At 37.6% G+C, this 26,709-nt stretch overlaps 2 protein-coding genes across 2 annotated transcripts; both read left to right on the forward strand.

Annotated features, from left to right (window-relative positions):
• Positions 1-18,055: 18,055 nt before the first annotated feature.
• LOC146137428 (uncharacterized) lies at positions 18,056-21,998 on the forward strand. Its single transcript, XM_083394330.1, has 4 exons — positions 18,056-18,307; positions 19,123-19,270; positions 19,546-19,652; positions 21,522-21,998. Exons 1-4 carry the CDS (start codon positions 18,056-18,058, stop codon positions 21,759-21,761), a joined length of 747 nt encoding a protein of 248 aa, XP_083250456.1. The 3' UTR covers positions 21,762-21,998.
• A 1,208-nt stretch (positions 21,999-23,206) lies between these two features.
• On the forward strand, positions 23,207-25,713 carry LOC146137429 (uncharacterized). Its single transcript, XM_083394331.1, has 4 exons — positions 23,207-23,458; positions 24,336-24,483; positions 25,162-25,265; positions 25,474-25,713. The coding sequence occupies exons 1-4, from the start codon at positions 23,207-23,209 to the stop codon at positions 25,711-25,713; spliced, it is 744 nt and encodes a 247-aa protein (XP_083250457.1).
• Positions 25,714-26,709: the final 996 nt, after the last annotated feature.

Here is a 26,709-nt window from a genome sequence, read left to right on the forward strand (position 1 = left end):
ACAGTAAAGTCGTAATAAGAGCAGATTAGTTCAAAGTCAAGTCCCTGTCATAAAAATTAAACGTTAAATTATTAAAATTAAAAAACTAGTCTGATTATGAGCAAAAACTCAACTAAAAAATAACACAAAACGCAACATGGCGCAAGAAAATTCTTTCAAAACTTAAGATAATTACCCCAGTCTTATAAAAAACGCCTAAGAAAAACACTTTATTTCAACCCTAGTCTTTTGTCCTAAAGACTCAAGTCAAGTCATGTCATTTAATTAAAAGACTTAAGTCAATTCAAGTGAATTCTTTTTGCCATAAAAACTTAAGTCAGGTAAAGTCAATTGAAAACAGTGACTTAAGTGCACTTAAGGCAAGTAATTGACTAAAGTCATTACAACACTGTAGCGTACCGAATTTTTATCGCAAGTTCCAAAACATTGTGGGACGAAAGACAAACAACAGGTGGCCAAACTGCTTTTCGAGGTAAGCGAGCCAAATGAGGACGTTTTGTAAATACTTGGGCAGAGCCGTCGAAAGGCTTGGTTCACTGTCGGCACTCGAGTTTAGCGGAGCACGAACAAATACTTCGGTGCTGGCGCGAACTTGAGTCACCGGGAAACGGTCTGGTTTATCCTCGACACATTGTAGGCGCTGGTTCACCGAGGTTAACTGCGCATTTTTGCCAAAGTTAAACCCGGTTGACGCGCCACGTCGAAACTGCAAGTTCGTAGTACAAGCGCAATGCATGCACTTGTTCGGTTTAGACACATAAGCCATTGTTACCTTTTTGGCGCTCGTACCCTTTTAGCTTTCATAAAGTTTTCTCGTATACCCCTGTCTACAATGGTCGACGGATGTAAATTAAATTGCAATGATGGGAATTAAACTCAATGCATTTTTAACTTCCGTGTTGAATGCATGCGGTAAGTACAGTCTTGTAAGAACAACAATATTTACAACACACAAACAATAGGTCAATTTACTAATGACATTTTTGTTGTTGATTTTCGTACGCATTCTTTCCAAATATGCCTAAATTGGTGCTTCATCCCACCTAGGGATACACGAACCCCTGGTTAAGAACCCCTGACTAAGCGAACTAACTGAGCTCACCTAGATTTTTATAGAGCAATATCTACAAAAGTTGTAAACAAGCTGAATGTTTTAGACAAACTTTGTTTTGCCTTCAATTATCCAGCAAACACACGTTTGGCAAATAAATATTTTTTAGCAAATAAAATTAATAAATAAAATGATAGTTATAATTGGGAATAGTAATATTCGGCAATATTTACCCTTAACTGTCGAGCCAACAAGTTATAACGATTTAAGCTAGGAGGCAAGTTGACATTGGGGGGGTAAATATCGCTGAATATTAATACTCATATTTAGAAATATTTTACTAATATTTTTAGCTAAAAGTGTTTCTGCTAGATAGCTGAAGCCAAAATAACGTTTTTATAAAAATCAGCGTATGAGCGTCACAACTTTCGGAGATATTGCTCTATAATAATCTCGCCGCCCTCATTTAGTTTGATCAAGTTGGTTTAAACAAGGGCTTCCAAATCGTTACACTGCGCTATTTCTTCACATTTACTGAAGTATTTTCGGGACACTTCACGTTTGGCCTTAAATTTTTTACAGAAACGCATGCAAATTTTTAGAGATGACGTCACAGAGTTACGTCATAACGGAACGTCAGAAATGAGGTTATTCTTCGATGTCGTGCACAAATATCCAACTGAAATATCAGTTTAAATACATTAAAAAAGATGGCGTGACGGCTTGGTGAAAACAAAATCAACAAAAACATTCGCAAATCAATCATACTCAACATCGGCCACAAATGACGTATTCCATTTCGCTTTTGTTTATCGTAATAATAAGGAGTAAAGACCCTGATAAAATCCACATCTAATCTAGTCGACATCTTTGTGGATTCTGCCCGTTTCAAGGAAGCTTTCTGGCGGTTTACGATAAGACAAAACTTAACAAGATCAAGGACAGCTTACGACGTCATACGGGTTGTCCAGGTTCGAGGTTGTGTGGCGACAAAAGTGATTAATGTGGTCTTCTGGGGGCTGAGTACCGATGTTTTGGTAGTTTGGGGATTTATAAGTAAACTATTAGGCGATACAAGTTTTAGTTGACGTCGAATTTCTAACTTTGTATTTTTCACCAGGGCTGCGGAGTCGGTTAAAAATAACCTGAGTCCGACCTTCAAGTCCGACTCCGGCCCAAAAAATAAACCCGAGTCCCGAGTCCGACTCTGACTCTAGGCCTGTATTCCGCCAAATTACGTAACTAAAATAACGTGGATAGTCAGCAAATGACTTATAGGGGTGTCGTATAACTCATTCACACACAATGCAGGTTGGAAAATATACCACCACATGCTATCCGCCTTTGCAACTTACAGTTGGCGGCAATACCAGTTTAAAATTTGTTAATGCGCATTTGCAGGTCGGACTCGGGACTCGGGACTCGGGACTCGGGTAGTTTTACGTAGTGTTACTCGTCTCGAGTCCGACTCCAGAAAAACCAACCGATTCCGACTCCGCAGCCCTGTTTTTCACACGAACTAGTCAACACCGCGGTTAGTTTATTCCAAACTGACAAGTTCAAGGATTTTTTTCAGCGATTGCGAAAATTTAACAAAAACACAACAGTTGATGATTGTACGATTCGTCACATTTTATTTTTTATATCGGTACCGGCTTTGTTGAGTGAAAAGTATGAACCGATATTCAAATGCCGATTCAAATGTGATAAAGAACCTATTCGATGAATCAAAGCGTTGAAATGATATTGCTAAGTCAAAATCCGCTTTGTGATTAAAAAGCTAAAGTACATTCGACTGTTAATTCACAGTTTAAAAAATACTTTGATTTTATTTATATATATATATACATATATAAATTATTTTATTTTTAAGACAAAAAACGTATAAATTATTTTAAGATGTACATTATTTTATTTTTAAGACTTTTTTAAGAAATAATGCTGCCGGATCGCAAACCATGTCTGAAGTAACAAACATAAAATCACGAATAAAATTACTCTTTTAACCCTATAGTGTCGCTACCGATACGATATTATCGGGCATCCATATAATCATAGGTCAGTGGTTCGCAACTTTTCCACTTTTCGCATACTAATGATATTAGGACTGGTCAATGTAGCTTTTACTACTACAGGGAATAAAAAAAAGTAATAATATTCTGCATTTCCTATGTGGAGTGTAGACTCAATTTTATTATACGTGATTGTATTCCTGTTTGTAATACGAATATATTGATTCTCTAAATACAAAAGAAGATTCGAGTCACACTTTTAGAGTTTATAGAGTCACACAGTTTGAGTAACAACTGTCATCATACGGTCATTCAAGTGCGAACCTCTAAGTCGCGAAAAAATGCTACGGACAAACTTGACACCAAAAGTAGCCGAGGCTAAATCAGGACAAACTTAAATTCCTCGAGTGAATAGATCTTTCGGCGATCTGCGGAATTTGCGGCTTTATCCGCTTAAAGGTTAAATGGCGCCCAGGGCCTGAGGCGTGAAACTTGCTTGACCTACAAGGCGACCAATCAGGTTGCCGCGCGCGGGGTCAATGACCCCGAGTAGTGAGTGGCGAAAACTCAATGTAGGTCAACGTTTAATGAGTCACCGGATAATTTTTGTGATTTTAGATGCGAACGAGCAATAAAGTCTAAATATAACCTTACAGTTGCTTAAAAACGCAACCTTTGCGAAGTGTTCAAGTGTTTTTCTATGAATAGCGTCTAATATCGAGAAAAATACGAAAATAACGGGAAAAATTATCGACATTTTTGGAAACTCCGCTTTCGAGTTTTAACCCCCAGAAAAATACGACGCACAAAGCAATGTCCACATTTAAGACTCATAACTTTAGAGATCCGAATCCTAAGAAGCGTAGCACAAATAAAAACCGACATCGCTTTAAATTAAGAAAGTATTTATTAAACATATCCTCCCCTTTTTTTCCGGAAGAATCAAACATTCTCCTTTTATCAACTTAGTATTATTTAATCGGGACTTGACATAAATACATTATTTAAAAAAGGAAGGCAAGCTGTATTGAAACTATAGGGTTGCCCGATAATATTGGAACGGATTAGAGTAGGTACTACTCGTCAAGAACTAGACCTTTTTACGGTGTACATCAGGGGTTCTTAAACTGGGGTCCATGGAACCCTTGGGGGTCCGTGAACTAATTTTAAGGGGTCCATAAAGGCCCAATTCATATATTATTGCATATTTAACAAGTAATCAAGTTTTCCAAAAAAAAAAATTTAATGAAACATAAAATGTTTTACCACTGAATGTATTTAGACTCCATTTTACCTAAATCTTCAGCATATTTCTGAAAGTCTATTTGATTGTGACGTCCATTTATGACGTCATTTATTAAAATTTCGTTCCTACCGGGGTCCACGTGAAGCAAAAAGAAATTTTAGGTGTCCGCGGTAAAAAAAGTTTAAGAACCACTGGTGTACATACAAGGCGTCAACTTTAACAATCGGAAGAGACTATTCGCCCGGACACCAAAGTAGTTCAAATCGACATATAATCACAAACGGGTGCCAGCGTTAACGAGCGATCCGGTTAAATAGCCTATGGGCACTTTCTGAGGCTATTTGCCCCTCTAAAAAAGTTATTTAAAACGATTTCGGAAAAAAAACGGTAAAATTATGCAAAACTCGGAAATATAAATATAATAGTAACATCCACACAAACTCAAGTCAAAGCTTAATCCTGTATGGATTCAATCGTAAACGAGCGATCTGGTGAAATAGCCTCTAGGCACTTTTTAAGGATATTTTTCCGGCTAAGAAGGTATTTTAAATTGATTTCCGAAAAAGTCATTAAAATTATGTATAATTCGAAAAATTAAATGTAATGCTATCGCCACCCAAATTCAAACGACCCAAATCAATGCATAATCCTGTACGGGTGCAAGCGTAAAATAACGATCCAGGTAAATAGCCACTTCCAAAACAAATAGCAAATATTCCAAACTTGTGTTTCAAAAACAACGCTTTGGCCTACAACAAAAACACAGCTGTTACAAAAAGCATGACTTTGACGCATATACAAGCGCACAGCACCCGTCTGAACCGGGTCTTTTCCGAGAAGCGGGATTCAAGACCGCGGAAGGTCGATAATCGTTGGAATGTGCGACACGCCTTTCGTCGCTCGCCAATCGGGGGCATTTCGGTTCGGCGGAGCTCGCTGAATTCTGCGCGCGGTTTTTCGCGGAAAGACGGCAAACCCGCGATGGGACGGATTTTTTTGAACGGCGCCTCTCTGCGGCAAGTTTGCGTGCAAGCTTTGAGGCAAAAAATATGCAGATCATAAGGATCAGTGCCGAACGAGGTTTTTGGAGATGCTGAATTGTCCACAACTGCAAATCTGTTCACACAAAAACTTAACAACCAGAATAGAAAATTTTAAAGCTAGGAAAAGCTACGCTATAACAGCTCCCGAACCTCTTCCCTTGCTTTACCGTTCGACACTAATAATTAATGACCTTCAGCTTAAAGCAACAAATTAATAATAACTTGTGTGAACTTTCCATTAAATAAATGACCTTCAGTTGGCAATTGAACTACAGCCCTTTTAAATATACAGTTCACTCCGAACTTATTTAAAATAGAGGTATTGTATGGTAAACCGTAGAATTTATTACATCGTGGGACGCAGGCGTGCTACATTAGACGTTAAGTTTAAACTTGTTTGATTTTAACACGCAAGAAAAAGTAAAAAATGCAGCGATGTTAGGTTTTTAACAATTTGTGAAAATACGTTACCTTCTCTATCGGACATTTTTGTCTGCACCAAGCTTCATGCCAAGAGTACGCTGGTCATATTTTTGGCTTGTATTAAATATTGTTTCACACGCTTGAAAACCAACTCCTACACAAACTTGTTTGTCGTTGTGGTTGTGTAGGTCTGCCTTAAAGTTGTGTAGGTCTGCCTTAGAGCAACCTACAGCCTTTCTAGCAATCAAACTTTTACAACCGACCGTTTACGCGCCGAGTTTCAATCATAAACTTAATTCAGATCTATAGTGTACTGTTTAGAACTGTTTAGACGCACATTAAATTGCATCAATTTCATTCAACAGCTATAGCGAGCTACCAACAGTCCCACTTATAAGAATCGTCGTACGGGCCAATCACTTGCTACTAACCGAGGGGTTCTTAAACTTTGGTCCCGTGAACCCTTTGGGGGGTACGTAGACTAATTTTAGGGGGTTTATTAAACCCAAATAGAAATCCTGATGTAATTCAAAAAATGGAAAGAGAAAAGAATTTTATTAAAAACAACGCTCAGGTGCCTTCTCCTTATATGTATTTAGATTTCATTTACGTTTAACATTTGTTGAACCGAAAACCGCGGGTTTCTAAAGTCTACGCTTCTTTATGTCGTCATCTCTAAAAATTCCTAGTGAAGGCGAACCCTCCGACTTTCAGGGGTGTCCACGTAAAAAGTTTAAGAACCCCTGCTACTAACCGCTGCCTCACCTCTGGCCTGTATCTGTCCCTCACCTATCATCAACCTCTGACACACGCACAATTCGTCGATACTGCCGGCAACTGCCGGTGACTGAGTGCATTCATTTGGGCAGGAAGTGACGCCTCTATATGTTGTTGTGCGGCGTGCGACGGTCATGCCCTGCCGTGTTGCGTATAGTTGCCAATTTGCATGATCATGTGTGCGATCGTATGTTTATTTGTTTGTTTGTTTGCGTGATTGTCACTGCGCCGTCAGGGTTGTACAATGTTGTAAACAACTCATCTTAAAATGACCAAGTAAAGTCATTTGAAAAATAACTTAAATCCAAAGTCAAGAGTTTTAAAATAACTAACAAGTGAAATCCTTTGTCATTGAAATAAAACAAGTTTACTAGGTCGTATAAGAGTTAAAAGCTAACTAATAAACCTGGTAATTTTGTCGGATTATGAGAAATAACACACTTAAAAAATAACGTAAACGCAACATACAACAAGCAATTGCTTGTTGTCCAAAATTAGAACAAATAAACAAATTAAAGAGTACGGCTTTCTGTTTTGCAAACGTCGAATACTCACCTGCAGTTGTGAAACAACATTTCCTTATTTGACCAAGATTCCGAGTGCTATCCGATCCGGACTTATAGATAATAGAACGTGTTTCGTTCGCTTTCAAAACAGTTCCGTGAAGAACATCGGTTCGCCAATGCTTTGCTGTTGAATTTATTCTAACTACATTGGAAGAGGCTATTAATCTGGACACCAAAGTATGTCAAATCGACATTTAATCACTAACGGATGCAAGCGTGGAACAGCGATTCGGTTAAATAGCCTATAGGCACCTCCCGAGGCTATTTACCCGGCTAATAAAGTCATTTAAGTCGATTTCCGAAAAAAATCATTGAAGTTATGCGGAATCCAGGAAATGAAATGTAATGCAACCACAACCCAAGCATAAATGCAAACCCCAACCCTAACACAAATCAATAGATATGGACAAAACATTTCTGCAACATGTTTACATCAATTGTAACCTTCTTCCTATATGTTTGAACCGCAAAGGCCAACAACGGATCTAACTCGACATTTGGCCTGTGCGGTTCATATATCAAATAGATCTATAAGTTTCATTTACATTCCTTTTCTTCCTGTAAAATTAAGTATCGTGACGCAAATGAAATTAAATTCTTCAATAAATCTAGCTTTTTTAAATTGCTCTGTGGCCCACCTAAAAAGTTTCTATGGCCCACAAATGAGCCATGGCCCACTGGTTGAGAACCGCTGATCTAACTTTAGCCCACTATATTAACCAGTTATAAAGTCACTGTTTTTAATGGACGTGAACGACTCTGACCGAAAGTCTTTCGGACAAATGACTTGACTTGGACTTAAACTGTATTCAATAAACATTTTTTTTAAATATTGGTTATTTCCAATTTTTTAACGTAAAACAATTTGTTTGTTGTTGATTGCGTTTTTTTAGTTATTGCTCATAGTGATGATCGGACGAGTTTACCAATTCTAATAGCTAAACGTTTTATTGTTATGTCAATGACTTTACCAGGGACGACGGAGCGATTTCAGGGCAAGGGGGAGACTTTTTTAATAAGGGCAACATATACCGCAGGCGAGCGTAGCGAGTCGAAATATAGGGGGGTCCGGAAAAATTTTTGCGGCCACGCCCTCTAGATTGGCTTAAAATGGTACCAAAAATGTTTTAACAAATGTCAGCCTTATGATTTCCGTCGCATAATATTTAACGTTGTGAAAGCAATATATCATTTTCATGAAAAGAGCACTTGCCCCCCTAAAAAAGCAACAAACAAAAACACAATTTCAAAACAACAAAAGTAAAACTGACGTCAACCATGACGGGTATTGGCGCAATGATTTTGCGGCCAATAGCAATGCCGGATGCGAACTGTTGTTCTTGGATTGAACCAAGCACTGCATTTATAGTGTGCGTTGCTGCGCTGTGCTATTTATGCGCAAATAAACGTCGGAATGTTAAACAACACACGTGTGCCTTTACATGCTTATATTTGTGACTGTGAAGCTTACATTGCAGCATGTTGCCTAAAAAGCCATTTTTTGATTTAAAAGAAGAAACCAATGTTTTGCATTTATATCACGACAACTATAATGTACCATTTTTAACAAGGCTAGATTTTAACAGTCAAGTCATTTGTTCAAAAGACTTTCGCCAAGTCAAGTCATTTAAAAGACAGTGACATTTTAGACTTGGTACGTATTTAAAAAATAACGCGACTTGGACTTAATTTGTTTCAAAATTACTTGTTTAGAACACTGAAAAACGGTAATTGCAGCAGGCCTATTGTATTAAGCCTTTAAGGAAGTGGTTAACCTCATGCCTAATATTGGTTTTAGCAGACAACAATGGATTGCTGTGTGAATAATTGTTTTAAACTGGGCTGACTTCTATTCAAATAGATTTTTGTTTACTGCCAATGTGTGACCTTAGGTTAGGGCGCAATGACAAGAATATCGTGGTAAATAAATCTATACATTGTTTGTACCGAAGTCTATTTTAATTGCTGTTTAACACTAAACTAATACTTAAAAACGTTTTGCAATGAACACATTTACATTTGCAAACTTAAAACAAGCACCTATGAGTGAAATACTCCAATCCCCATATATTTAGTGTAATAAGGTAAAATGGATACCGCTAAAGATAGTGTTTCAATGTATTTTTTGTTTAATAAGCTTTAGTAAGTTTAAGACAAATGGTTTCTTTTAAAGCCAAATGTTACGCAGGGACAGTAAAATGCCACTAGGGCATGGTGGCCAAGTCAGAAACATAAGAGCCACATTTCTTACTTGGTTAACAGCAAATGGCCACACCTTACACATGGACAAAAATGATAATCACCTTGTTTCGTCCTCATTTATACACATACCTTTGCTCAGCTTAGATTTGTTATAAATGTTGCACACAAATGATATTGTGTATTAGGCAGCACTTAAGCGAATTTAATTACACTGCGCAAGACTTCTCAAATAAACGATATCACTCACCTTTCTAAACCGGGGTGCCGTTTCTAACCATTTATGCTTTTTATTGGTAACGATATTAAGTTAACCTTGGAAGTGTTGGGACGTTAAACTTAGATGCGCGAAACATAAAGTTGTTATACATTTCTTTATCGCCGTTTAGCGGTAGTTTTTATTGACTTTAATTTCCACTAACAATAAACAATTCTATACTTTGGTATAAACTAGAGATCGACCGATATCACTCTTTTAAACCGATTTACGACTTTTTATGTTTTTACTAACCGATAAACGTTAACGATTTTTCATATACCTGGAATATAATTAAACTTTGAATTAATTGAAAAGAAAATCCAAGTAACATTTTAGTTTATCTACTTTTACTAAAATCTTATTTTTCATATTAAGTTGGATTAATGCAAAACAAAACAAAAAACATAGAAAATTTATTTAATTTTTCGAAAAGATCGTCCAAACGATTAGCCAACATATTATTAGAAAAATATTTATTGTTTGCTTAATGTGCCTAACTGCTCAATCTAGTTCGGACCAGGGACGTGCAGTCAGGGGAGGCGGGTGAGGCAGTGCCTTACTTGCTGAAGTATAGTAAATATTGCACGTTTTTAGGTGCTTTAATTTGTATGAATTGCTGTAATCGTACTCCCTTTCCCGCAAATTTTACATTTCTATACCTTAAGCGTGCTTTATTTTTTCTTCTATTTTGTTGCGTTATTCATATCAAGCGTTCACGCGGTCAAAATCATTGAATACGCAAAGAGAGGCAGCGCCAAGCCTCTCTTCAGATCACAAAAGTTCCATACACTGCATTATGCGTGCCCTTTTCTTTCGCAAATTCTCTCGGAAAACATAATGAACGATTTAGCTAGGAATTGAGGCATGCCTCAATTGTGACGTCCCAGCTATGAAACGACTTCATTTGTACAAATAATTTAACTTGGAAATAAGACATTAAAGTAAATGACTTGATTTAACGTTAAATGCTTTAGAATGACTTACTTGACTTCAGTCATTTTATACAGATAACTAAACTTGGACTTTGGTCTTTTACGCCAATGAATAATTTTTTTCGTCAGTTTCTTACAGGAATCGAAGAACTGACGATGCAAGTATAGGCGAAATATATATTCCTTTACTTTGAGTTTTTGTGTTAATTTACGCTTCAGCAAAACGGTGATCGCCAAGCAGAAACGTGATGATTTTAAATGGAATAAAGATGCACCCTTTTATCGTAGTGTTTAAACGTGGTAGCACATAACCCAAGTCCGGCCCCAGCTGGCACTCGTGACCCGTAGTAACCTCACAAGTGACCGGTAGTAACCCTGAACAACAGCGGAAGCTTTCTAGTAACCTGCGAATGGTGAATGGTTAACCAGGCTATTCTGGGAAGTTTTTATGCAGTGGTTGTGAAGTAAATCCTATGTACACACTGAAAACCTCATGACACACACCGCTGTTTGTTATGTCTTGGCGTCACAAGCTCTTTTTGAACTGGGGATGGATATCAGAAATCTAAGCTGCATCGGTTAGATTTGCCAGGGACAAAATTATTTACCAATACACCATAAGCATACAACACTAAACGAATCTGATGTGTTGTAAAATAAGTCATTTTGATGATTTGCTCGACCTATCTGGCTTTGACACTAATTTCAAGCTACATTACAGATCTGTGCGTAGTGTTCGTAGGTCTTTTAAATTTGCTCAATCTATTCTAAGACAATATACTTCAAACAAATGTCGTGTTCTCGTGCGAGTCATTAACATAGCAAATCTCAAGTCCAAGCTCTTGTGTGTGATTGCGCTTACCCTCGCTAAAATCCTGTTACCCGAAAAAAGCAGCTTAATACTCACCCAGAGTAACCCCACATAACAAAACAAGGGTTCATGTTATGCACGATGTCCGGTAACTTGTGAGCAAACGAATTCTGTGAACGAGCCAACTTGTTACCGTAAACGCTTTCAACTAAGCTGTTAAACTTGCTAGCAACTTTTTATCTGCTTTCAATGAAAACAAAACCCGGTTTAACGATATCGTAAAGGATGCCGCCCGCAATACAGACTTGTAATTAGAACTCACCCAAAGCAATTCCAAAAAAAACCTTTCAAAAACCGACGAGACATAAAGTTGGGTCGCCAGACACAATTCTGAGAATGGGGAAATTTCCGATAAGCAATAACCATCGAGATTGTTGGCTCGAGATTTTGATTGTGGATTTCTTTAAAAGTTGCAAGTTAGCGTCCAGTGGTTGACTGAACGATCAACAACGCTTTACGAGGTCCAAAATAAAACTTCTCCCCACCAAACCTGTTTACAGACCCATACGCAGAGCTTTACTGGCCACAAAACCATGATTATTCTTTATTGTATTGTTATCATTGTATTGTATTTAGTTATCATTGTAATTATTGTATTGTATGGCAAAGGTGCCATCCACAAATTGTGCCCCTTCTGTCGCTTGTGTTGCACCGTTGCACCGTTGCCCTTTTGTTTTTTGCTGTTTGTTTGTACCTCTTTTTGTTTTGTTTTTCTACAAAGGTTGTTCACTGTTATAGCAGCCACTAATGTGGCCAAGATTATGTTGTTTCATTGTATTTAAATTTGTTTTTTAATGATTTAATTTGTCGTATACCTGTACATGTATTCTGATTATATTGCGGTCAGGGAGCGGCTGACTTTGATGACCTAACGGTCTTTCGCTGCTCCCTGGGAATCTACTTCCCTAACAATAAACATATCTATCTATCTATTCAACGAACAGAGCAGTTTTTTAATGCGGAAGGTGGGACAGGGGGCGTATTTGAAATTATTTAAGATTTAAATTTTTGCTCTACAGGTTCTAGAGACAATGGTTCGCGTAAGAAAGAACATTGCAATGAATAAAATACTTTTCTAGATGAAGCGTATTGTCACAATTTCGTTTCTTGTGATTTTACAGAAAATGCCTTGCCATGAATGCTCGGCAAGGGTTCCGTAATTATTTCTGTTGAGCATCGTTAGTAAGTTTTTTCGTCTTTCTCTGCTCATACCTATGTCCTATAGTAGTAGGAATATCAAAGCCCAGAAGGATGGAACATTTGGTGCAAGTTTCAAATAACTCGAATTTTGACTGAAAACTTTTCGAGTCATGGCTCTTTTAGAAGAGTAGAATCGTAGGTATTACCCTTTGTGAGTCACTTTTGACACACTTAAATTTTGAGGCCAAATATGACTGAATATATATTTTTTTCTTGACTAAATTAAGTTGTATTGAGTAATGGGTAAAATTTCTGATTGATATCATGTTTACTTCCGGAGATATTCCAGGATGAAATTTCGTGATGCATGCTTTCCTTTGGTCAAAAATGTTACCTACTTCTATATGGGCTTTGATAAACTGAAGCCTCCAACTTATGCTCCAAAGTGTTTTCGCCATATTCGTTATGAAATCAAGTGTATTAAAAATTGAGTGCGAATATAGTGTTAAAGAAACGATTTTTTTATTCATTTTTTTATCTAAAACGTTTAGTAAACATTAGTATCACTTTGTAATATATTGCGAAGCTGCAAAAAAACTAGTACTATACTTAAGTATTTAGATAAATGACTTTATTTCTCCTATTATGTTGCATTTTTGTTCGAGACTTGTTTTTGTATCAGTTTTCCACAAAAAGGGGTTAACCAACTTTTGCTTTTCGTTTTATGACGCTGTGATTTTTTTGGCCAAAGGGAAGCACGGAAAGCTCGTAATCTCATCGTGTAATATTTTTTGCCCGTTTGCTTCACTACAGCAGTTGGTTATTTTTACATAATTTAAGCAAAATCAGTAAACAGTTGCTTATGTGACGCTTTCGCTTTTATATTTTTCTGTTTTAAAGACCGTTTTGTTTAAAAATTTCCATTAAACCTGAAATATGAACTAGAATACTCAAATTATGTTAATTGAAAGTTGCAGAGAAACAAAAAAAAACTAAAAGTTACCCTTACGTTACCTTTTTTTTCTGTGAACAAAATCTTACTACTTCCAATTTAGTCAAAACAGAAAACGACAAGTAATTGTAAACCGTTATAAACTATATCTCTTCAGAGCGCCCCTAAAGACAAGCTGCTGATGCTTTCAAGTTGCCGAGGGTTGGGGAGCTTTGTGCAAGTTTCTGGACGTGCCGGTTCCCGACCAGGAGTTTCCGCACAAGAACAAGAACGCAGTTATGATAAAGGAAAGCCTGTTTATTTCTCCAACCTTTTCGCGAATCAAGCGCGAAATGAAGATTTCCGTATCTACGCTGGCCTTCGTTGTCCTCGCAGTTGTTTTCAAGTTATTCAATTGAGCTCGTTTTGACGATTGTTCACCGGTTGTGACGTCACGTTACGCGGTGACAAGTTGTGACGTCATACCTTCAAATGCTTGTCATGAATATCAGTCTAAAACAATGATAAGTTATAGTTTGTAGGTCTTTAAGAGTGTATGCCGCCCTTAGTAATGCGATTGTATATTAAAGTACTATATACTTAGGTATATCAATGTGCAAATAGGCTATAACGAGTTTGCCAAATTTATAAAAGCCGTATTTTTGCCTTATAGCTGTCAAATTTAAAGTCGCTAAGTTTCATTACATTAAAAAGGATCACAGACAAAGTGTTTGAGACGCCATGTTGCAATTGCGTAGTTAACATAGGCAAAAAATACATTTTTTGGGGGGGGGCATGGCCACTATCCCCCCCTTGGATGCACCCCTGGTCCAGGTAAAGGTACAGCGGCTTTTCCGTAAAGACAAGCTGAGTAAGCAACACAGGCGATCGTTAGCTGTAAACACATTAAACCTTATCACCCTTCAATTACAAGAAATTGACCGCACCGAGATTGTGTCAAAGGTTATTTTATGGGAAAAAGCTGAATTCAGCAAAATGTTGGAAATGGATTTTATTCGGCGTTCCGCTTACCATCATACGAGAAAGGTATGGAACTGTTTGAAGGCTGAAGTTAAACGTAACCTGTCGTAGTGTCCCGAAATCCTGTCATTTGCCCATGCCACAATAGGTCACAAACTAAACACACCCATGTTATTGTAATGACCGCGGATGCGTGGACTTTTCTTGTTCTACCCAACAGAGCGTCAGCTTCGTATGCCCAACTGAAGAAACCACAAGGATTTTACAGACGAAATTGAAATTGGTGGCGGTCTTACAACAAGCGATGTCGCACGGATACAGACCTTTTGCAACATCGTCATAGATCGTTTGCGACCCACTCTACAGAAATAGGACGAACTGATCTCGTCGAACATGTGATTAACACCAGAGATGCTCGCCCAGTGGACCAACCCTTTTGTCGGATGGCACCACCTGAGAAGAAGAAAGTGGACGAAATCGTCCACGAGATGAAGACCCAAGGTTTTGTACGTCCATCGTCATTCCCATGGTCGAGCCCGATAGTACTCGTGAGGAAAAATCAGATAAAACTCGTTTTTGCATTGATTATCGGGGCCTAAATGAGGCGACAAAGAAAAACAGCTACAGTAGACCGAAGCCTCGATATTTTACCTAACTCCACCTGTTTCAGTAGCCTACACTATTTAAAATCTGGATAGTGGCAAATTCCTATGGATAAGACTTCCCGCGAAAAGGACCGCTTTCGCGAGCCACATGGGTATGTTCGAGTTCAATGTGATGCCAATGGGTCTATGCAATTCCGCTGCTGGTTTCCAGCGACTAATGCGTATTGTTTTGAATGGCATAGAACGGCGTCTTATTTTGCCATTGGATGTGTGTTAGCGCAGTGGAAAGAGGGAAAAGAACATGTCATAGCCTATGGCAGCAGAACTAAATCAGGACGAAATTATTCCACCAGGCGCAAAAAAATTATTAGCGGTCGTTTATGCCACTAAGTTATTTCGCTGCTATCTCCTAAGACAAGGTTTTACTTTGCGGACTGACCACGCTTCTCTCAATTGGCTATATCAGTCCAAGGACCTCTATGACCAGTATGCGCGATTGGTCCAGCAACTGTTTTAATCTAATACATCGGTGTCAAACATAAAAATGCAGATGGTCTTTGCGCACGTCAATGCAATTTCGTATGCTAGGCGGCCGTATATATTTCATCAAAATTACCCTCAAAGAATTGACTCTGTAAAGAAAGACTAATGCACTAAGCACTCATAGTTACGTTTTAAGAATAGAATAAGGCTACCCCAAGACTCATCCAGAGTTTCTGTGCTGCCACCTAGTGGCAAGAGATTTATAATATAGGGTACACTAAGAGTTCCGCTAGGCGTCGCACCATACATATAGGGGTTTATTTTTGCTCTCGCTGTACAGAAGAGGGTTGGCTCTTTCTGACGGTGTGTTTATCATTAGGGTAGACCCAGCACAAGGGCAGCTACACAATTCTAAATTCAGGCAAAAAGCCGAAATATTGTCGTAGGATTCTAGACTTGCGCACGTCAATGCAATTTCGTATGCTAGGCGGCCGTAGATATTTCATCAAAATTACCCTCAAAGAATTGACTCTGTAAAGAAAGGCTAATGCACTAAGCACTCTTAGTTACGTTTTAAGAATAGAATAAGGCTACTCCAAGACTCGATCGGAGTTTCTGTGCTGCCACCTAGTGGCAAGTATTTTATAATATAGGACACGCTAAGAGTTCCGCTAGGCGTCGCACCATGCATATAGGGGTTTATTTTTGCCCTCGCTGTACAGAAGAGGGTTGGCTCTTTCTGACGGTGTGTTTATCATTGGGGTAGACCCAGCACAAGGGCAACTACACAATTCTAAATTTTCGGGCAAAATGCAAACATATATGACCGTGAACCTTCAATAAAATACGCCAGGTGTCGCCACTTGCAAGATAATACCCCCCTGTACAAATTTATTCGGAAAATGCTTTCACCTTTGGGAAAAATATGGCCAGCCTAACCAGCTTTATTGTTACCTTTGGAATTTCCATTAAAAAACTAAATTTTGCTACTGTACCTTCTGTTGCTAAAAAAAAAAAAGTGGTAGGATTCTAGACCAGCGCCTAAATTTTTGTTATACTAAGATAATTACATGTATAGGCAAAGTTATGGAAAACTCCAATTAAAACAAACTTCAAAAGGCTTTTCAACTGTTCCAGGAATATATTTTGGCGCTCTTTCACTATTGTACGTAAAAATTAATAAATTTTTTTTTTCTTCAAATGCCGCTTACCACAACGCATGTTGTTTGGGTTAGGGTGCGGGTTAGCGTTTGGTTGAGGGTGGGTCAAGTTATTATTAATAATAAATATAATATTACTTGACCCACCCTTCCCCAAACGCTAACCCGCACCCTAAACCAAACAATATGCGTTGTGGTAATCGGTATTATTCTTTTTTTTTTTGCATAACTTTTCACGTACAATAGTGAATAAGCGCCTATATTTTTATATTAATTTACAAAAAAATACCTGCTGAACCTTTTAAAATAACATTCCTAACATAAAACCTACAAGAAAACGTAAAAAACTCATGGTTTCTAGCAAAAAGCATCTCCAGACACGCTAAAAAAGTAGTGCACGCGCTATCTCGCTAAAAACGCGTTTAGTCATGTCTGTCTGCTGTGCGTAAGATTTGCGTCAAGTCTGGTCGGTGGGGACGCGACAACAAAAGAAATAGCGTTCCACTTGATTAGACGCGATCAGACTGCTTTAAAGCGTTTTTGTCTAACCGGTGGGGATTCAGCCTAAGGAGAGTGAGGTTCAATCGCAAATTTGCCAGGAGTATATGAACTGAAAGGCGAGTTATTTACTTTTACTGAGAAATGATTCCGCAAAGAGTGAAATAAAACCTAAAAAGTAGAAGATATGGTTGGGCAGATTGCGATGTATTTTCGGAACAAGCAGATTCAATAGAGTTTACTCCACCACTTAAAATAAAAAATCGCTCTGGTGTAAATGAATTTATGAACTGAATATTAGGCAGCTGACTTTAATTATATTTTTACCCTGATGAGGACAGCTGGTTCCCGCCTCCAAAAGTCGGTAACTTTGTTTACACCAGAAGAGCGATATTTATTAGAGATCAAGACTACTTTGAAAATGAATACCAGGGTTAAATAGGTCAGGAAAATCGACATCAACGCCATGAAGACGTTTTTAAAGCTATACTTGTATCATCGACTTATACTAGACCTATTTGGCTTTGTTATTCATTTTCAAGCTACATTACAGACCCACGTATAACACGGAGACTAAACTGTTTATGAAAACTACAAATCCTACACGTTGGTATCGTTTTTCTTTGGGCAAAACTGCCACTGAACAAATTGAAAAGCCCTTTTAAGCCTAACAACAGCATATTTTCATAAATATTCTGTTGCTACCAGGCATAGTATAAAAAAGAAGTTCTGAAAAAGAAGTTCCTCAGGTACTTACAATATCACATTCTGTATAGGTAGCCTAAACGCCGGATGAGACAAATAAGTACCGGAGAAAATTCTTCTCAGTATAGCTTCTTATCATATTACATTATACAGTTAGCAAAACAAAAACGAGCATGAAAATTATCTGCGCCGGATTTCCCAAAACTGGAACGAAAACCATCGCCGAAGCTCTTCGAATCCTCGGCTACGAAGTTCATGACGCGGAAGAGCAGTTTCGACTCATTGGTCCGGATCTGGAGAGGATTATGGAAGACGGGGGAACAACAGAAGATTTCAGGAGAGTTTACAGAGACGTGGATGTTGTTACTGACATACCCTCGTGCTGTCTGTGGCAGGAACTTCACTGGGCATTCCCCAATGCAAAGGTATTCCACACTCACAGTGTTGTAAACAAGTCATTTTGAAATGACTTAAGTCCAAGTTAAGTTATTTTTAAAGAAACTTAAGTCCAAGTCAAGTCATTTTTGAAAAAACTTAAGTCCAAGGCAAGTCATTTTTAAAAGAACTTAAGTCCAAGTCAAGTCATTTTTTGAGGAACTGAAGTCCAAGTCAAGTCATTTAAAAAAAACTTTAGTCCAAGGCAAGTCATTTTTAAAAGAACTTAAGTCCAAGTCAAGTCATTTTTTGAGAAACTGAAGTCCAAGTCAAGTCATTTAAAAAAATCTTAAGTCCAAGTCAAGTCATTTTAAAAAATCTTAAGTCCAAGGAAAGTCATTTTACAAAGAACTTAAGTCAAAGTCAATATTAATAATTTCACTAAATTTAACTTCAGTACCCATATGATAGTATTATGTAGGCCTACATACGTTTTGATATAAATAGAAATTTATACAAATCGTAATACATATTACACTTATAAACAATAATAAAGATGGCATTTTGAAATTTCAGAGGGGGGAAAGAAAGTGCCCCTTTGCCCCCCTGTGGGTGCGCCCATGGTGCCATGTATGGTACACTTCAATCAATCGGGTAATAAACTTGTTTATTGATTGTAATACCCGATCATAGTTTTAAAAAAAAATATTAAATTTTTTTTTTTTAATTTAAAAAAATTGTGGAACCCCCTTTAAAAATTGTGGAACACCCTAGGGTGTACAATTCACCCGGTTGTAAAGCACTGAGTTAGAGAACCAACTGTATTGGAATCTGTTTTCTTTGGTAAACTTATTTTAAACTACAGATCATTCTAACTCGTCGAGAAAACGAAGATGTATGGTGGCGAAGTTGGGAAAACCAGATAAAAGTTGGCATGAAAAATCCGTTGCTGATGATGCTGATTAATTTGTCGCCAACTGGCAGACGATATCGCAATTACACCCAAAGGATGAGTAAGTAATCCGAAAAATCGATAATAAAGAACAAGATGTTTACTTTAAATTTCACCACTACCGCAGCTACCGTTTTTTAAACAAAAACAATTAGTAGTAAGAATATAAAAGCCTTACTTGCTTGCTTGTAAGAAACGTAATAATAATATTAAAGCCCATACAGAAGTATGTAGCATTTTGAACGTTTCTGAATAACTTTATTTATTTTCAACATCCTTCTATGTATGGGCTTTGATATTCTTTTTACGTCTAACTATACTGTTGTTACGTCACAGTGCAAACGTTCTTCAGCTCAAAGCCCTTTCGACCTTGGACGAAGAAATTGCTCAACGAAATGATTTGCAAGATGAGATATCGACAACACAACCACAGCGTTATTGCGGTAAGCTCTCAGAACTGTGGGGGTATATTTACAAAATACTCGGCATTTTATTCCCATACCAATACCCGATATAGGATTTCGATCTGATTTGATACTAAATAAGGTCTCTACTATGCTCAAATAAAGTAATAGATAAATTTGAAAGTAAGAAATAGATTTGAGGTATTTTTTCCTGGCTATTATGCCGAAATTTGTTTGGTCTTGAAGGCGTTTAGTTATGAGCAATTGTTAACCTAATATGTTTTGATAAATTTGTGTTTTATGGTAGCCGATGTTATAATCGCTATACGTTGGGTCGCAAAACATGGCTAATTAATAATCTAATTATACAAATTTTGATATAGAATCGGCAACTATACCACCCTGGTATCGGGCAAGTATACTGATACTACCACTTAGCTCTTAGGCTATCGGATCCGATCCGATATTTTCGGACATCCCTCTATTTACTGTAATTTAAAATAGAGGAATCAGGTGGCACTGTATAAAGAAATTGTATTTGATTCTCGACAAGCTTTCGCACAACCGTGCTTCATCAGGTCAAAGTATAAATGAAAACAATTAAAATGCACGTAAAAGCGTAAGCGTAAGTAAAAGGCGATAATTTAAAAGTAACTCACGAACTATACAAATCGCCTAGATTTCACGCTAAAAGACAGCGAACGCTCGGATCGTAAAATGCACGACAAATCAAAAAAATTCAACGAAAAACATAACTAAGCGCTGCCTTTTAACAACTGAAACATACAACATACACATATACACAACGTGTATTCTGTGATCAAGCGCTTCTGGGATCGTACTGACCAACAGTAACGGCCTTTCGGACTGACTGATTTCGGTAGGCCTTCCCGAAGGCATCTTGTCTATTATCACAAGTCGTAAATTAAGTAAGAGACCAAAACAACGTTGATTAAATAAACGTTTTGTTTTCTTAGATCGCACCCAAAGAAGTGACGTTAAATCGGCTGGCGTTGCATCAATTAGCGCCATGAAAAGCTAACGCCTAAAACCCTTTCGGTTGTCTCTTGATTCTTTCTCTAATGTCTAATCCAGCGTTTCTTAACATTTATGACGTGGCGGCGCACCTTGCGAGCGAAGCGAGGAAGAAATTTTTTAGGTGTACCCCGGTATTTTTCTTAAATTGCTTGCAATTTTTTTAATATATAGGTTTAATAGTTGCATATCTTTATAGGGACTCTAGCCTTTGAGACTAAAAACGTTATTTTGTCCATTCAAGTCTTATTCCGATTAATTTTGGACTTATTTCGACATGTTTAGGTCTTATCTAGACAATTTTAGATCTTATTCTGTCGTGGTTATTACTGCAAATATGGCGTTATTATGTCGGTGGTCCTAATAGGCCTACTATGGAAGTCTATTATAGATTAATGATTTAGATATTGCTGCTTTGTAGGCTTATTAAGTTTTCTACTTAAAAGGCTTGTGGAATTAATGAGCTAAGTTTAATAGGAAAGTAAAAAAATATGTTTTATATAATAGGACCTACATTATTTTTTTCCTTTTGCTCGCGACGCACCTGGCAGCCTTCCATGGCGCACCGGTTGAGAAACGCTGATCTAATCTAATGACTTTGTAGTTGGAAACTTCAAATGTTTTATTTTCAATTTTATCATTGAAGTTACGTCTGCTTACACTTGCGTTTAAAAGGTCATTTACTTTTACGGTTGGATTTGTGATTGATGGAGACAAAACGCACTATTTAAAATTTAAATAATAAATTTTAAACTTTATGTTCTTGATAATTTGTTCGCATATGAATCACAAAAAAATGAAGAACAATAATGTTATTGCTATTTTTCCCACATTTAAGCAACCTTTAGCCACAATACACTGATGTTTTTTCAGAGCGCGCCTAAAGACAAGCTTCTGGTGTTTCAAGTTGCCCAGGGTTGGGGACCTTTGTGCAAGTTTCTAGACGTGCCGGTTCCCGAACATGAGTTCCCGCACAAGAACAAGAACGCAACTGTCATCAAAGAAATGATTTCCAATTCGCCGACATTTGCGCGAATCAAGCGTGAAACGACGATTGTTTTTTCAATGATAGTACTTCTAATGCTTGCCGTTGTTTTTAAGCTGTTAGTTTAATCCTTTTCCGAAAACGTCCCCTAATTCAATTACACAGCGTTTGTCGTGCCACTGTGGCACATTTGGGAAGTGCGTTCCCATACCTTGTCATATTACACAGATGCCTTTTGTGACGTAATCATAAGAAATTGTCACTGAACATGTACGATAATAATGGATCGGCGTCAAGTGGTTGTATGATATACCTACGATACTTGAGCCTGTCATATTAGCCATATTTTGCGATCCATCGTAGAATTTTCCACAATTTTGCTTCTTAAACAATGGGAATGGCGGATTTTGATATTAGGCCGGTCGCGCTTAAATATCTGTTTTTTTTTCACAATGAAGTGACGTAATGTCGAGCAAAAAAATATAAAATATCATACCTCCCTGCCACCAAGCAGTAGTGCTTATTAAACAGCGGTTTTGAATTTATTTTGTGGAGGAAATGTCACTGTTTAAAGTCCACCAGATGTTTGAGTGCGTTCCAACATGAAACAATTTAAAGACCGTAAAGGTGCGGAATCGAGTATTTTAGTACTATGTTGTATTCTAATAGTTGGAGGTTGTTGTAAAACGTAGTAACAATATCAAAGCCTATACAGAAGTAGGTAGCATTTTGAACGTTTTTTTTTAATTCAAAATAATACCTACTTCTGTATGGGCTTTGATCTTCTTACTATGTTGCATTATGTTTTTCGTGTCTGTTATAGTGTTTTTCCTATTGCCATAGTAGTCAAATATTGCATTTTGTGAAACTGTCCAATCACCCCGAAACTTATTATAGTAATTTCCAGCAGTTTAAAACCGGTGAAAAATGTATATCTATTTTACCTGTACTCTCCCGAAACTGTTTTGCTAACTTGCAAAGGTATTGTTTTTTTGTAAATTATACTTCTCGTTTTAACGACGGCAATGCTTTACCACAAAACTGCCTTTTCCTGTAACGCTGAGAGATAACAAAGAACAACCGGCGACTAACCAAACAACCAGCTTGTGGAACCGCGTTTTTCTGTAACTCGCTGTCGGGTCAAAGGTTATTGCGGGTAAAAGGTTACTTCGTGTAAAACGCCGTAACCTGGTGGATGATTAACATCGTGTATACTTTGTAACAGAACAGCACGTTTATTTATCGACATTGAGAGAATAAAACCTTTAGTGTTTCTAGTAAGTAATACTTGATTTTGGACCTGGCAGCCTGACAGAAGACAAACATATGTATTTTTCATATGTGTTGGCTTTTGCTGAACAAAGATCGTACAAACCTGTGTATTTGAATTACTCATTCTAAGGCAGGCAGATGTATTTCAGACGGACATTTCTTGTTGTTGAATGGACGAATTTATGCGACGAATAGCCTGTTGTGCGAAAGCTTGTTAAGATTTTAATACAATTGATCTTTAAAGAGAGCCACCTGATTCTTAGAAGCATAAAAACGTTTAGGCCTACCTACAAAGGCGATCATGAAAGTAATTTGCGCTGGATTCCCCAAAACGGGAACCAAAACCATCGCAGCAGCTCTTCGAATCCTCGGCTACGAAGTTCATGACGCCGAAGAGCAGTTTCGATTTTTGGGTCCGGACTTGGTGAAGATTATGGAGGAAGGGGGAACAACAGAAGACTTCCGGAGAGTTTACAAAGACGTGGAGGTTGTCACGGACACACCGTCGTGTTTGCTTTGGCAGGAACTACATTGGGCATTCCCAGATGCAAAGGTATTAGAAGCAAATAGACTTAAGACGAGAAACCACCATAACACCATTGCTCGTTGCATCCTTTTGCTACAGACAACTTCAGAATAAAGGGCGCATAGGCCTGGGTCGTGAGTCTGATACTCGCCGCAGTCTGCAGTTGTTTTTATAGCCAGGGCTTAATTGCATATTTGATCGACTGATTCTGGTAGTCTAGGCTTTCGGTGTACACGCGTGCATTGTGGCGAAAATTCGTCGTGATCAGCAATAAGGCGAACTGTTCTAAACTAAACGAATAACAAGACGTGCACAAATTCCTTACAGCGGCAGCATAATTTTTTTGTATGGGTACAACATTTTGCAGCATGATGTCACAAAGTTACGTCAAATAATGATACACTGGGTGAAAATGTCTTTGTGCAATTTAAGTAAGCCAAAATTGTTCGCCCCTCTACTAGGATTATCAGGGTTAGTCTAAAGCAGTGATGTTTAAACCGTTTGCTGAGGTACACCTGTCTGTCTCGAGAGATTCTTACAATGCCGCGAAACTTTTGCACCTGTGAACTGCTTGTACTAAAAATAGGCGTCCAAGCAATCATGCAATATATAAATGTACATTGTCCACTAAAATACTTAATTTATAATATATTGCCTTGGCGTTTACTAGGGACGATTGTCAGGGTTTGAAATGCTGGTTTTGTAGAAAAGGACCGGTTAGGTGCCAGTCGAAATTAATCGGTCCACATCGGATTTCCTTGCAGTAGGACAAAACTAAAAACTTCTAGGGGGATGAGGTCGCTCTTTCAAAAAAGCTGCGTCGAAAACCAAATATAGTGAAATCTGTTTTAATTGGGTAGGCCTATGCTGCTTCTGCTTTAACGGTAATATATTTAACTTGCAGATTATTTTAATGCTTCGCGACAACGAGGACAAGTGGTGGCGTAGTTGGGAAAATCAACTGAAAGATGGGATGACAAATCTGATTTTAAAGATTCTTCTTAACTTGTCGCCAACTGGGAGACGATACCGACATTTCATTAAGACCCTTCGTAAGTAATTGAACTCTCGGGTGTACTGAGTTATGTATGGTGTTATCGTTGACAAAAAAATGACGTTATAGGCAGAGGCGCCCGCAGAAAATTTTCCAGGGTGGGAAATATTAATATTTTCACTTAATTAAACTTCCATACTTATGATATTAATATGTACACATACGTTTCTAAATCAGTATAAATTTATATACAAATTGATATTGTTCCATAACCTTCATTAGTAATACATATTACACTTATAAACAATGATTAATAATCGCATTAAAAATTCCCGAGGGGGGCGAGTGTCCCCCTTGCCCTCCCGTGGGGGCGCCCATGCTTAGAAGAAATGGATAGTTGATGTATACGTTTGTGTAGGTATTTTTTTTTTAGAATAACAAAGATGCAGTTTTTATATGAACAAGTAGCAATTATTTATGTTTTTACCATCAGTGACTTCTCTCTATGTTGAAAATGAATAAAGAGTTATTCGAAACGTCCAAAATGATACCTACTTCTGTATGGGCTTTGATATTCTTATTACGTCTTACTACAACCTCCAACCATTATGCTCCAAAATTTATGTTTTTAATTTTAAAAAACATTAATTTTCCTTACATAGCAATTTTTCGTGATATGCCTTTTAAGTCATAAGTGCTGACAGTTCGTCACAAGTTTTCATTATTTTTATTACAGTTCAAACGTTCTTTGGCATTTCCGTTTATCCCTGGACAAGAAACATTTCGAAAGAAATGATTTCGAGGATGAGATACAGGCAACACAACCAGAACGTTGTCGCCGTAAGTTTAAGTCAGAAAAAAGGGACCGTTTTGCCAAAAACTGCTCATTAAAATTAGAAATATGAAATAGATTACTTATTAGGTTAATTGAAAGTGGCAGAGAAACAAAATAACTAAAAGTTACCTTTTTTTTCGTGATAAAAATCTTACTTTCCTTCCAATTTAGTCAAAATAGAAAACGACAAGTAAAACGGTGTGTATTTTTCAGAGCGCCCCTAAAGACAAGCTGCTGGTGTTTCAAGTTGCCGAGGGTTGGGGAGCTTTGTGCAAGTTTCTAGACGTGCCGGTTCCCGAACAGGAGTTCCCGCACAAGAACAAGAACGCAACTGTCATCAAAGAAATGATTTCCAATTCGCCGACATTTGTGCAAATCAAGCGCGAACTAAAGATTGCAATCTCCATGCTAGTGCTCGTTCTATTTGCCGTTGTATTGAAGATACTGATTTAATTTGTTTATTTTTTTAATTCACATTTCCGCCTTTCCGCCGTTGCTGTCTATCAGTGGTCGGCGATATATTGAGCGACTTAACTATCATATTCATTACAATTGGTTTAATGTACAAATATTACACAGGTAATACAAAGTTTGACGATATCTGAAAATTCTCTTTGGGTGGGGGGCAAGAAATAATTTTTCAGGGATGACGTCACAAAGTAACTTCAAAGAGTGACATCACACGGTTACGTCAAAAGTAAAGTCACACGTACACTTGCATCTAAACATGACGTCATAAAAAGTAACCTTCAGAACACCAAAAAAATTGTTTTTTGTAAAAATTGTAGATTGGAGTGTACAAAGAGCTACATTATGAAGATGCTATCGATTTTCGCACACAAAAAAACGATTCTCTATCGTTTAAGTTGCACAGCGCGAATATGTTTGCAATTGCGTAGTTAACATAGCAAAAAAATTCAGTTTGGAGATGTGGGTATGTGCCTCATAAAAATGCTTAATAAAAAGAAATAATTGGAGGTTTGGCCAAAATCAAGCAAGAAAAATACTATGTTAGTTCACTCGCGTTACTTATATCAATTCGTGACATCACAGCACCTACAGTAACTACTAAGCATGTTTCTCTATGTACAAGAGATTGTACTTAGTGTCCGCGCTTAGTACAACTCTATGTCAGTTTAAGGTTACTTCTGGTCAAAGCTTACCTAAACTTGGGTAATGATTAACAGCACGAACTTTGTCGCATAATACCGCGTCCACCTATAGTATGCCGTAGTAGGAGGACAAGGTTTATTTTTGTTGTGTCGTGCTGAGCGCAGTTGTGTGTTCGTATCAACTGTGTAAGAAGAACAACTGGATATTTCTTGTAGCTCAAGCTGACAAATTAGGGAGAAAACGGCTTGCAATTTCACTATAACATAATTGGCGAAACGCTGTTGTGATCTTATTTTGGTTTTCATTTAGCTTTTGGCTTCATCGAAAAGGCTCCTT

Source organism: Ascidiella aspersa, chromosome 7 (genome assembly GCF_963924565.1).
Source record: "Ascidiella aspersa chromosome 7, kaAscAspe10.2, whole genome shotgun sequence".
NCBI classification, from domain to species: Eukaryota; Metazoa; Chordata; class Ascidiacea; order Phlebobranchia; family Ascidiidae; genus Ascidiella; species Ascidiella aspersa.